At 43.3% G+C, this 12,052-nt stretch overlaps 1 protein-coding gene across 3 annotated transcripts in view; it reads left to right on the top strand.

The window, feature by feature from the left end:
* SNX29 (sorting nexin 29) overlaps positions 1-12,052 on the top strand; it is a 584,130-nt gene that overhangs the window by 235,631 nt on the left and 336,447 nt on the right. For all 3 annotated transcript variants that reach the window (XM_075317954.1, XM_075317953.1, XM_075317955.1), the window contains exon 15: positions 3,283-3,386. In XM_075317954.1, coding sequence (XP_075174069.1) covers positions 3,283-3,386 — 104 coding nt within the window. The remainder of the gene's footprint in view (positions 1-3,282; positions 3,387-12,052) is intronic.

The following is a 12,052-nucleotide window of genomic DNA, read 5'->3' as shown; positions in this document are numbered from 1 at the left end:
GAAACGCGTTGGTGTTTGTGCATAGCAGTAGTTTGTCTGGTGGCTGTTGTCTTTCACACTCTCTAAATAAATTGGAATGAACATGGACTTTGGGTTGCTGGAGATTTGGATTTTTTTTTATCTCACTTTATTGATGTCTTGACCTGGGTGGCTCCGTGGAATGGCTCGGCCAGAGCCTAGACTTGAATCCAATTGAAAATCTTAAGGTGGCTTTACACACTGCAACATCGCAAACGACATCGCTGTAACGTCACCGGTTTTGTGACGTAATAGCGACCTCCCCAGCGACATTGCAGAGTGTGAAACACATCAGCGACCTGGCCCCTGCTGTGAAGTTGCTGATCGCTACAAATCGTTCAGGACCATTCTTTGGTCCTTTGTTTCCCGCTGTGCAGCATGATCGCTAGAAAGTCTCAGTGTGTAAAGGGGATTTTACAACGACTTCGTTAGCGACTTCCCTTTCAAAAAGCTGCTTTACAACGTCCCCAATGACTAGCTAGGTCGTTCTGCAGGTCCGGATTGCTGTTGCGTCGTTGGCTAGGTCTGCCTGTTTGACAGCTCACCAGCGACTCACCAGAGTCTTTGTAGCGATCCCGGCCAGGTTGGGATCGCTAGAAAGTCTCAGTGTGTAAAGGGGCCTTTAGGGTGACCTTGAAGAGGGTACTGTACAAAGGACATGTCCTTGCAATCTTGCAGATTTAGAGCTACTGCAGGGAAAAGAGGGCAAAGATTGCCAGTTCTATTATATTTCTCCTGCTGATGACTCCAGACCAAAAAGAATGAATGCTGTCATAAATTCAAAGGGTATTTCAACAAATAACAAAGTATAAGTGTAAGGATGTTCATATTTATGTAGCTACATTATGAAAATTCTTTATTTTATTTTTTTGTTTTTACTTTTTACTGTATCTGTTTGTTTCTTCAGGGGACCTGAACTTGCGATCATCTAATTGCTTATACCCTACATAGCAGTGCATCAGCACTGCTATGTATAGCGAATATCATTGTCTCCTATGAATGTCAGCAAGACACTGGCTTTCACAAGAGAATCATCATGAGACGCATGGGCGTCATCAGGAGACCCCCAACTGTCTTGGTAACCCATCCGTAGCCCGTGATTACTTCACAGACATACTGATGGGCGTGTAGAATGATGCCACTCTCTGTTGGCGTGTATTAAATGCTGCTGTCATATATTGACGAGAGCATTTAACAAGTTAACTGCGGGGGTGGAGCTTCACTCCACATGCATCTGTTAGGGACAGATGATGGCTGAATAATTCAGCTGTCATCTGCCAGGAAAGATGAGTTATTGGTGTTCGAGCCAGCATCAAAGTCAGGGACCTATATGTACGTCATATCTCATGAAGGGGTTAAAGAAAATCAGATCTCAAAACAGCAAAGAGGGAATCATTTTTTAAATGTCTTTTATTGTTATTTTTAAAATTATAATGCTTTCAATTAGAAATACGTGCAGGAAAATGGATCTCCCAGGTGTGGTCTGCAAGATGCTTTCTCTGCCTGCAATTTTTGGTGAAGTAATGTTAAAGAGCATTTGCCCTACAATCTAAAAATTAAGGGCTTTTTTAGAATGGTATTTTAAAAAGTGTAAAAGAAGCATAAATTATTACAGAAATCTTAAATCCATCACTACATCAGCCAAGAAAAATGGACCAAATTACGACTTGAAGAATCTGTTGCATCTTACTCCATCTGACTGGTGTATGAAATGCCAGTCTGGGTCACTGGTCGGTTGCTCCATTTTTTTCCTTCCACTCTTAGGCGGGCTTTGCACACTACGACATCGCAGGTGCGATGTCGGTGGGGTCAAATTGAAAGTGACGCACATCTGGCATCGCATGCGACATCGTAGTGTGTAAAGCCTAGATGATACGATTAACGAGTGCAAAATCGTCGTAATCGTATCATCGGTGCAGTAATCCATAATTACGCTGACGCGACGGTCCGATGTTGTTCCTCACTCCTGCGACAGCACACATCGCTGTGTGTGAAGCCGCAGGAGCGAGGAACATCTCCTACCGGCGTCACCGCGGCTTCCGTAGGATATGCGGAAGGAAGGAGGTGGGCGGGATGTTTACGTCCCGCTCATCTCCGCCCCTCCGCCGCTATTGGCCGCCTGCCGTGTGACGTCGCTATGACGCCGCACGACCCGCCCCCTTAGGAAGGAGGCGGGTCGCCGGCCAGAGCGACGGTCGCAGGGCAGGTGAGTGCATGTGAAGCTGGCGTAGCGATAATGTTCGCTACGCCAGCTATCACACGATATCGTACCTGCGACGGGGGCGGGGACTATCGCGTGCGACATCGCAGCATCGGCTTGCGATGTCGCAACGTGCAAAGCCGCCCTTACAGCATAGCAATTGATTTACTTGTGTTGCAGCAGATTAGTCAATGAACAGATATAGTGGGTTGTAGATGGCTTTATTCTTTAACTATTTAATCACTCTCTGCCATTGGTGTTGCAGTCTGTGCATCATTTGAAGCTTTGTTGGGAAATTGCGGTCATCAGCCATTTACGTGGTCTCATATGGTCATAATATGACCATTTTATGATACCATATCGGTGTTACCGCATTACTTCAAGACCCACTTCAACTCCATCCCAACTATTAATCATCTTAGAGCTGTAATAAAGAATTTGCAACAGTATTGGGTTCATCAAAAAGAAAATATATTTACATTGTACAATATTGTAAACTTTCTGATCTAAATGCATCCTATACTGGCACAGCATATCCATACTTTTATGGGTCAGAGCATACTTGTTGTTTCAGGTGACTATTGAGTATAAGCTGTCATGTGAACATAAAGCATAACCTCAGTTCTACCCATTTCATGACTTCTAGTTAGAATTTATCACCATATTTCCCTTTTGCAGGCTCTATTTCTATTTTCCAGTTGTCTCTGAGCTTGTGGGTCTGTCTTGTTTTTCAGAGTTAACGGTGTGTTCAGGAGGCATGGGATGAAAAAGTGGCTCACAAGTGGAGAATTTGGCTATTTTTTTTCTAAGAAGATAGTTTATTACAAAGATGTTTATCTTCACAATTGGTTCTTGTTGATTTTGTTGAAATGACTTTTGCAGAATCTCCCAAATGGAAAAAAAGTCATAGCTTCAATAAGGGCAGTCATTTTGAATTTAGAAATTTTGTATATGTTTTGGTATGAGAGACACAAAAAAAAAAAATTTAAGAGATCTAAAGTTGTGTTCATGGTGTCCTAATTATGGTTACAGATCCTACTAATGGTTATATCACTTCTTTGTAGCATTCCCAAACCTTCGAAATATGGATGGAGAAATTCTTCCTGAAGTAAAGCCAGTGGTGGACCACGATGAATTGGCCAATTCATATGAGCGCAAGCTCATAGAGGTACGTCAAGCTTGTGCATTTGCATTCTATGTGTCTTACTAAGTCTATGGACTTCTGATAAATGTTATTTTAGAACATATGGTGAGTTATTTTCTAGAACCCCCATAACTGGGGTGCGTAAATTACCAGTGTAATAATAGTGCGCATTCATCACAAATATATTCTCTTTCAGTTATTTCGTATGGTAATTGTTCATGATCAGTAACTTTATGGTGGAGGATTTAGTGTTGGGATGTTTTCATTCTTCGCAGTTTTGTTGGGATATTTTCATTCTGTTTGGTTTTTCGGACAAAGTGACATGTCACTTATTAGAACGCACGCTTCGGGCAGTAGCCGAAGCGCTGCGCTCTAATACGCCACGTGCGCACGTCTCCTGCATAATCTTCATAGTTTGTGCTGGGGACGCAGGACGCATGCAGTTACGCTGCGGTGCAGATCACAGCGTAACTGCATGCAAATACGCAACGTGCGCACATAGCCTTACGCTCTGCTGCCTTATTCAACTGTTGTGGCTTGTAGCTTTGGAAAAAAAAAAAGATTATGCCATATTGACTTAAATTCAGTGAGAAAATTCTAATTTAAATATTTTGGAAATTATTCTAGGAATTTTTTTTAACAGTTGTAATAATAATAGAAAACTAATTAATATCACAATGAAAATGAAGGATCTTATGGCCCCTAAAACAGCACGGTCATCACTGGCTAAATTAGCAGATCAACTGTGCAGCTTTGTGTCTTTCGAAGCATAGTCGGAAAAAAGCATATACAATCGGACCAATTGAGCTCAATATACGCAAAACAAAAAAACCTCAATTTCAATTAAAATTTAAACTTTTATTGATATATTTTAAAAATGTAGACACCAGTTAATAGTGAACACGCAAAGGGCATAGATGATGAAGGGGAGGAGCTAAATATATGGGGTCCCTATAGCACCCTATGGGACCTTGCTCCTACCTTCCAACGGAGGGTATGACGCCGTAACTGTTTTGGGTGCCCCCGTTCCACGTCGGCTCACCCTCTAGTTGCCCTGGATAGTTAGTGAATTAAAATAGTAATTACACTACGGATGGCCATACAATAGTACTAGAATGTATTAAGTACAAAGTGCTCATATAATCACACTGTCCGATAGATAACAGCTTCCTATCAGGAAAACCAGGACAAAAAAAATCAAATATTAAGCCCCAATATAGGTAGGCTTCTGCAGAAAAATTAATCAATAATACGTGATCCAGTACAATTTAGTACATAGTACATAATACACAATCTACATTAACATAATGGAGGAGCACATTAACATAATGGAAAATTCAATTCCATCTGTCAGTTTTTCCTCCCCTGTCCCAGTGTGATATAGCATGGTATGGCAATCATACATGGGTAAACTTTTACACAATCATAATTGCACAGATTTGCACTGCATAAACCGATGCTGATACATGTAATGCAATGCCTCAGGGTAATCATGCAGATGATTCTTATAGAGCAGAAAAAAAGGGTATAGATAACCCCACAGGGAAGAAAAAAATGGTTACTTCCCTTTTAACAGCATGCTCTGTATCGCCTCAACGCGTTTCCCCTTTCCATGATATAAGGATCTTCAGGAGGCTGGAGGTTTGCAGTTATCAAATGTGAATGTAGGAGTAATCCATGGCTGTGTGCCCAGATCACAGGATGTCCGGGTTTAAATCCAGCATCAGCCAAGGTCACATGGACCATGCGGCCAATCACAATCATAGGCTACTGTGTCTTTTATGTTCTACTGTGCATGTCATGACAATCCTGGACACTAGAGGTCCTCGGAGCATGACTGCGCATGCGTGCACACTTTGCAGTACAAAGGTTGAAGGAAATAATGAACGTGCCTGTGTGCACGTGAGGGGGCGGCATCAAAACCACAAACTGCAATGGCACCACCCACTAATGCCCCCATTGTCATAGAGACGCTTGGGAACACTGCAGCGATATGAATGCCTGTGAATATAAGTGGAGGTGCTTAAGACAAATTTAAATCGCAGCACACAAAGCGTCCCTGAATGTGTCAGGTGATATTTAACACTGACATATTTGCCATATATATTGAGTGTGCCTGTATGCAATGCCAATGCATACATGCCTAAATAGCAACCATATAAATGTCCCCATGATGTAAGGACATAACTAAGTGCCCCCGTATATTGGTTTCAGCACATGTGCTATCAGGCTACATAATTTATATGTCATAGTGGGCAGCAGTGAAATTGTTGTTTATAAGTTAATGCCTTTTTCAAAGATTTAACCCCGACTGACCGGACGACATTTTTTTGTCGCTATATATTAATGGTCAGAAACACGTGAAACACAGAGGCACAGTATAAATACCTCGAAACAACAACCTAAAAATAAAGGTATTTTTTATCCGTAAATCCCAAATCGCAGGGTAATGACGGAGGGGTTTCCAATCCAGATGGATAGTATGAGTTATTAAATTACTATTCCATGACAAGCGGAACACATCAAAGCAAATTCAATTTATTAAGAGCATAAAGAGAGCAGTGTCTAAAGAAATGGGGAATATGTCAGTCTGTCATTTAGACCCAATGGGGTTTGTGTTTTCAGGTAATAGATCCACCAGCACTCTTTCTGTAAAATCCTTTTATCCAGGTCACCCCCCCTAGGGTCGGGTTTGATGACTTCAAGGATAACAAAAGAGACTGATCTGTTATCGCCCTGATGGAATTCCCAGACGTGTCGGGCCAGGGGAGTATCCCTTTTGTGCTTAATATCCCCCAAATGTTCACCGACACGTCTGTGCAATTCTCTTGTGGTCTTGCCCACATAATTTAAGGGGCATATACACGTGGCCATATAGACCACCCCACTGGTCTTGCAATTAGAGAAATCTCTAATTGAGTATTCTTTGCCTGTACTGGCACTACGGAAAACCTTTTGATTGCGAGATCCAGTTGCAATATTTGCAATCGCCACACCTGAAGCACCCAATGGGTCTTCTATCTAGCCACGCACCTGGGGGGGTTGGTCTCTGATAGTGGCTGCGGACGAGTTGGTCCTTGAGTGAGCCACCACATCTATATGTGATAGAGGGGCGGGGAGCAATATTGTCACATATATCCGGATCTGCCATCAAAATCCCCCAATGTTTCCGAAGAATACCGAAGATCCTCTCTGACTGGCAATCAAAGGTGCCTATAACTCTGATGATATCCTCAGATTGTTTTTCCACCCTCGGTGAAAGGAGGGAGTCTCTGTCCCTGCTGAGGGCATGATTAAAAGCCCCTCGTGGAACCACATCAGGATAACCCCTTTTTCTAAAGCGGTCCCGTAGATCTCTCGATTGATCAAAGAAGTCTTTTTTATTGGAACAGTTTCTCCTCATACGGAGGTACTGTCCTTTTGGGATGCCACGCTTTAGGGGAGTTCGATTAAAACTATCCCACCTCAAAAGACTGTTAGTTGACGTGGGTTTCATGTGTGTTCTAGAGGAGAGGTGCCCAAAGCTGTCAGAGTAAATGATATATCTAGGAATGAAAGTGAAGATGGATGAATCTCGCTCGTAAACGCCAATCCAAAGCTGTTGGTGTTTATCTCCCTAATGAACTGATGAAAGTCCTCAATACCTCCTGACCAAATAATAAAATTATCATCGATGAATCTCCCCCAAAAGTGAATCAATGGGACCCACCAGGGGGAGTCATTGGAAAAAAATGACGCTTTCCTCCCACCAGCCCAGGAGCAAGTTGGCATACGATGGGGCACAAGAACTCCCCATCGCAGTGCCCCTGAGCTGATGGAAGTACTTGCTGTCAAAAGTAAAATAATTATGAGTCAGGATGTATGTCAAAAGTTCTAGCACCAAGTTGTTATGGGTCTGTAGATACACTGCCCTGGAGTGTAAGAAATGTTGTGCTGCATCTACATCTTTCTGATGAGGTATGGAGCTATACAACGCCTCCACATCTATTGATGCCAAAAACATCCCGGCTTCCACAGTTACCCCATCAATTTTTGAGAGAAGGTCAGAGGTGTCACGAATGTATGATGGGAGGGTAAGGACAAAAGGCTTAAGGATCTCATCAATATAGATCCCTACGTTTTGGGTGATGGACCCCACTCCAAACACTATAGGGTGCCCGTTGAGTGGGGGGGTGCCCCTTGTGGATTTTTGGGAGTGCGTAAAAAGTTGCTATTGTGGGTCTAATCGGTAATATGAACTCGTGTTCATTTTTGGAGATCAGATGCACCTCAAGAGCCTGGTCCAGAATACCCGTATGTTCTAATAAAAAAGGGCCTGTTGGATCAGTCTTTAATATTTCGTAGGTAGTCTGATCATCCAAAAGGGACCGACACATACCCCTATAAAGTCCATGGTCCATCACCACAAGATTTCCCCCCTTATCCGAGAGCTTTATAATGATGATCTGATTATTTTTAAGTAAGCACAAAGCCTCCCTTTCACCTTCATTAAGGTTATAAGTATCAATACTCCCGTGAATCTTAGAAATATCCCCCTCGACCACTTTTAAAAATATATCGATACTTGATAGGTCACTGGATGGCGGTAGTCTCTGACTCTTGTTCTTAAGTCCCGTAAAGGGTCCCCAACCTTTATCCCGCTCCCCTTCTTCCAGGAGCTCAGTCAAAATATTAACTCCCTCCAGGTCTGCGACATCAATCCCTAGTTGTTCACACCTCTCTTGATCATTGTTCTTAATTTTTTTTTTCCATTTTAACTTTCTACAGAAAAGGTTTATGTCCTTTGTCCATGAAAATTTGTTAAAAGATTGTGTGGGCACAAAGGATAAACCCCCTCCTTAGAACAGATAGCATTTCAGCCGTAAGTGTGAGGAGAGGTTTATCACCTGGGTGTCATTTAAGTCCTTTGATTGGGCTGATCCTGACTCCTGAGATTGTTGGAGTTGGGGATTCCCTTATCTAAAAAAGAGGCAACAACAGGCAAGGAGGACGTATAGGATGAGGTGGGGCCTATAGAGGTTTGTGGTGGACCTTGGTAAGATCTTGAATCTGAATTTGGACCATAGGAGGGGTGATTTCCCTTTTGATTGCGCCATCTCTGTCTTCGTGGTGGCCTGTTAGTATATGCCCTACCCCTACTGCGATCTCCAGGACAGGAGGGACCCGCCCTTTCCGTATCTGAAAATTTCGAAGCATAGTCCTCTGAAGCCTCCCGACCATACCATTTCCACCCACTTTAATAACATCCAAAAATCCATAAAAGGGGGGTTATCCATATATTTAATGTGTGTTTGTGTGTATGTGTGTATATATAATATAAAATCACACACCGATATGTAGCTGTATAGATATATTCTATATAATATATGTGTGTATCTATATAGTGAAGAGCGCACCGCCCTGCAGCCTACTGACTTCCTTTTTGGGTGCTCCTCTTTGACAGTTCAGGCCAGTACACAGTAAAAGCCCTGATAAACAATCAGCAGCCAATGGGGAAGTGAGGAGACCTTATATACTTTTCTCTGCTGCTTCCACCAACGGGTATGAGGAAACAAGGTGAACATAGGTGAAGAACTCTGCCTCCTGTAGCACTTAGGCAGGTTTTACACGTTGCGACATCGCTACTGATATATCGGCGGGGTCACTTCGTTAGTGACGCCCATCCGGCGCCGGTAGCGTCATCGCAACGTGTAAATCCTAGGTGCGACGATGAACGAGCGCAAAAGCGTGAAAAACTGCTGATCTGTGTCACGTCGTTCATTTCCATAATGTCGTTACTGCTGCAGATACGATGTTGTTTGTGGTTCCTGCAGCACCACACATCGTGGTGTGTTAAACCGCAGGAACGACAAACCTCTCCTTACCTGCGTCCACCAGCAATGCGGAAGGAAGGAGGTGGGCGGGATGTTATGTCCCGGTCATCTCTGCCCCTCCGCTTCTGTTGGCCGGCCGCTTAGTGATGTCGCGGTGACTCCGAACGCACCTCCCCCTTGAAGGAGGGATTGTTCAGCGGTCACAGCGACGTCGCTGACCAAGTATGTGCGTGTGAAGCTGCCGTAGCGATTATGTTCGCTACGGCAGCAAGCACCACATATCTCATGTACGACGGGGGCGGGTTCTATCGCTCTCAACATCGATAGCAATTGCTAGCGATGTCGCAGCATGTAAAGCCCGCCTTAGAGGGGATCTGTCAGCAGGTTTTTGTTTCCTCATCTGAGAGCAGCATGATGTAGGCAAGGAGATTCTGAATTCAATGGTGTACACTTAGACTTCTAGGTGCAGCCGTTGTTCTGAAACTGAAAGAATTTAGATTTTGGAACACAGCATGGCTGCTCCGACCCACACCAGGCTCTCAATAGAGATTGTGTATTAATTGTGAGATGTCAATTACAGCAGGAACATCACTTCACATGAGTTTCTAGTTCTGTAATGTTAATCACAGAGTAATAAACACTATTGTTTAAATAGTTGCGTGCACACACACTGATTAGAGAAGCACAGTTGCTTTTTGTTTTTTAACTCTTACAGCATGCTGTCCTCTGCTTACATGGCAAAAATCTACTGACAGATTCACTTTAATGGGGGGTTATGATAATGCTTCTAATCAGCTAGCAATTGGAGGAGTATGAAGAACTCTTTTCTACTGCAGATTACTAGGAAGGGGAGTAGATGAGCAGCCCCCGATTACTAAAATGGAAAATGGACTGCTCTGTAGAGTGGGTCCTGGGCTACTGCATGTGCCCAGGAGCTATTCTGTAGTAGTGGTATGTGGTTCCAGAATCACAGATTGCCTCAGTGTTGAAATTTAAGTAATGTAACAACTGTGTATGTTTGGCCACTGCTCAGGACAGCAGCAGTGGTGTCTATTTTTGCTATGAGTGATAAACAAAAAAAAAAAACTGGTAAAAGACCATAGAAAAAGCGAAGTAAATACAAATGTGTTTATTTTTACACTAACTGTCGATATATATGTTAGAACATGGGAATAGTCCTTTATAGGGAACCTGTCAGTCGAGTCATGTTACCAAACCAGGGACAACACAAATCGACTGACAGCTTCCCTTTAAAAGGCTATTTCCATATTTTAAAATGAGGCATAGGCAGCATGATTCAGAGCCTTTCTGCTCAATGAGACACAGGTATGTTTTACTCTGATAACGCTTAAAGTGTAACAGTTGTTTTAATCTTCATTTCATAAATCAATAGTATACATGAAAATAAACAACTTTGAAATATATGTTATCAGACAAATTTGCGTCTTTCTCTGCCAGAATTGATCAGTTATTGTCAAAATTCTCAATTCTGAGGGAAAATCTGTTCTCAGTGAAGACTTTTCCATTACTGAAATAGGAAATGGCAGTTAGTGCTGATGATATTCTATGTAGATAGTGGAGAGAGGGGGCGGAGCTATGCCTCTAGCACCTCCCTCTTCCTTTAGCTCCTCCCTATGCCTCTAGGTCCTCTTTCCTCCCGTAATCATAAAATCTCATCAGTAACAACTGCCACCTTGTACTGCTTGCAGCCAGTGTAGGGGCAGCGAGCGGGGTAGTGGAACCACTGGACCCCAGAGGGAGCCCACTCTTACCCTTTAGTGGGAGGGGCTTAACTAAGTGCCTACTGCGAGGCAGACACCAGTTACCACTCCCAGGACAGTGACTGGGACTGTGGCAACTGACCCCCAGGACAGTAAATGGACTCAGCTGGTGCAAGCAGGTACAGGCAGGATGTCTGAGGCAGACAGGCAGGCGGGTACGGACAGGTATGGTAGGTACGACCGGGACAGATAGGTATGGGAAGGCAGGTACAGGTGACGGACACTGAGATAACTGCACAGGAGCTTGGGAATCTGACCACTAGCTAGCAGACTGACTGACTAACTAAATGCATTGCATCGGCACCTCCCCTAATGGTAGGGTGACTTAAATACATAGTGCCTCTCAGCCACAGCACACCGGCCCTATAAGAGGAGGACTGGTAAGTGTGCGCCCTAAGCACACTCCCGGGAGACCTGGGACTCCCGGGGAAGGAGGCAGCAGCACATGTGGACAGCCGGGGGAGTGTCGGGGAGGACGGTACCTGGTTTAGTCGGTAAAGTTGGTAATAATATAAATGTAAGCATTAGATTACCCTTATATCTCCTTTACACTACCCCCAGTGAGGGCTTTTTTTTTTTTTTGTGTTCTAATAAATTATTAAAGCAGTTTATTAGGTGTGTGGTTGTAGATGAGGGTTTCTGTTGTGTTGGAATGAGCTCTGTAGCAATAAGTGTTTTTTTTTCTCATCGCTTTTTTTTTGCTTATTATCTTTTATTTCTTTCACAAACCATTACTTTAATTCCTTCAGGCGAGTGCTTGTACAGGTGTTTTTCAGTGAAGAAATACTCATAAAGAAGTTTGTCTGGAGTTGTTTCTACTTGGCTTCTTCGCATTTAATTTCGCTGTAACATTTGAAGCATATTTATTGTCCGTTGTGGTGAAAAGTAATAACAGGCAGCAAAGTAAATCAACTTTCCTGCACTGAATCCAGATGGTGCTGTGCTGATAATGGACTTTATTCCCTGTGAGAAGCAGACAAACTCCGGGGACTGTATTCTGGGGTAGAATTGTAAATGGGGGCAAGAGGTGAAGGTTTTATTTTTTTGTAATTAAAGGGATTGTCCGGGAAGAGATGTGTTTTTGCTTCAGTCATCA

This window comes from Anomaloglossus baeobatrachus, chromosome 7 (genome assembly GCF_048569485.1).
Source record: "Anomaloglossus baeobatrachus isolate aAnoBae1 chromosome 7, aAnoBae1.hap1, whole genome shotgun sequence".
Classification (NCBI taxonomy): domain Eukaryota; kingdom Metazoa; phylum Chordata; class Amphibia; order Anura; family Aromobatidae; genus Anomaloglossus; species Anomaloglossus baeobatrachus.
Note: the sequence above shows the minus strand (reverse complement) of the source record. Positions and strands in the feature narration are given on the sequence as shown.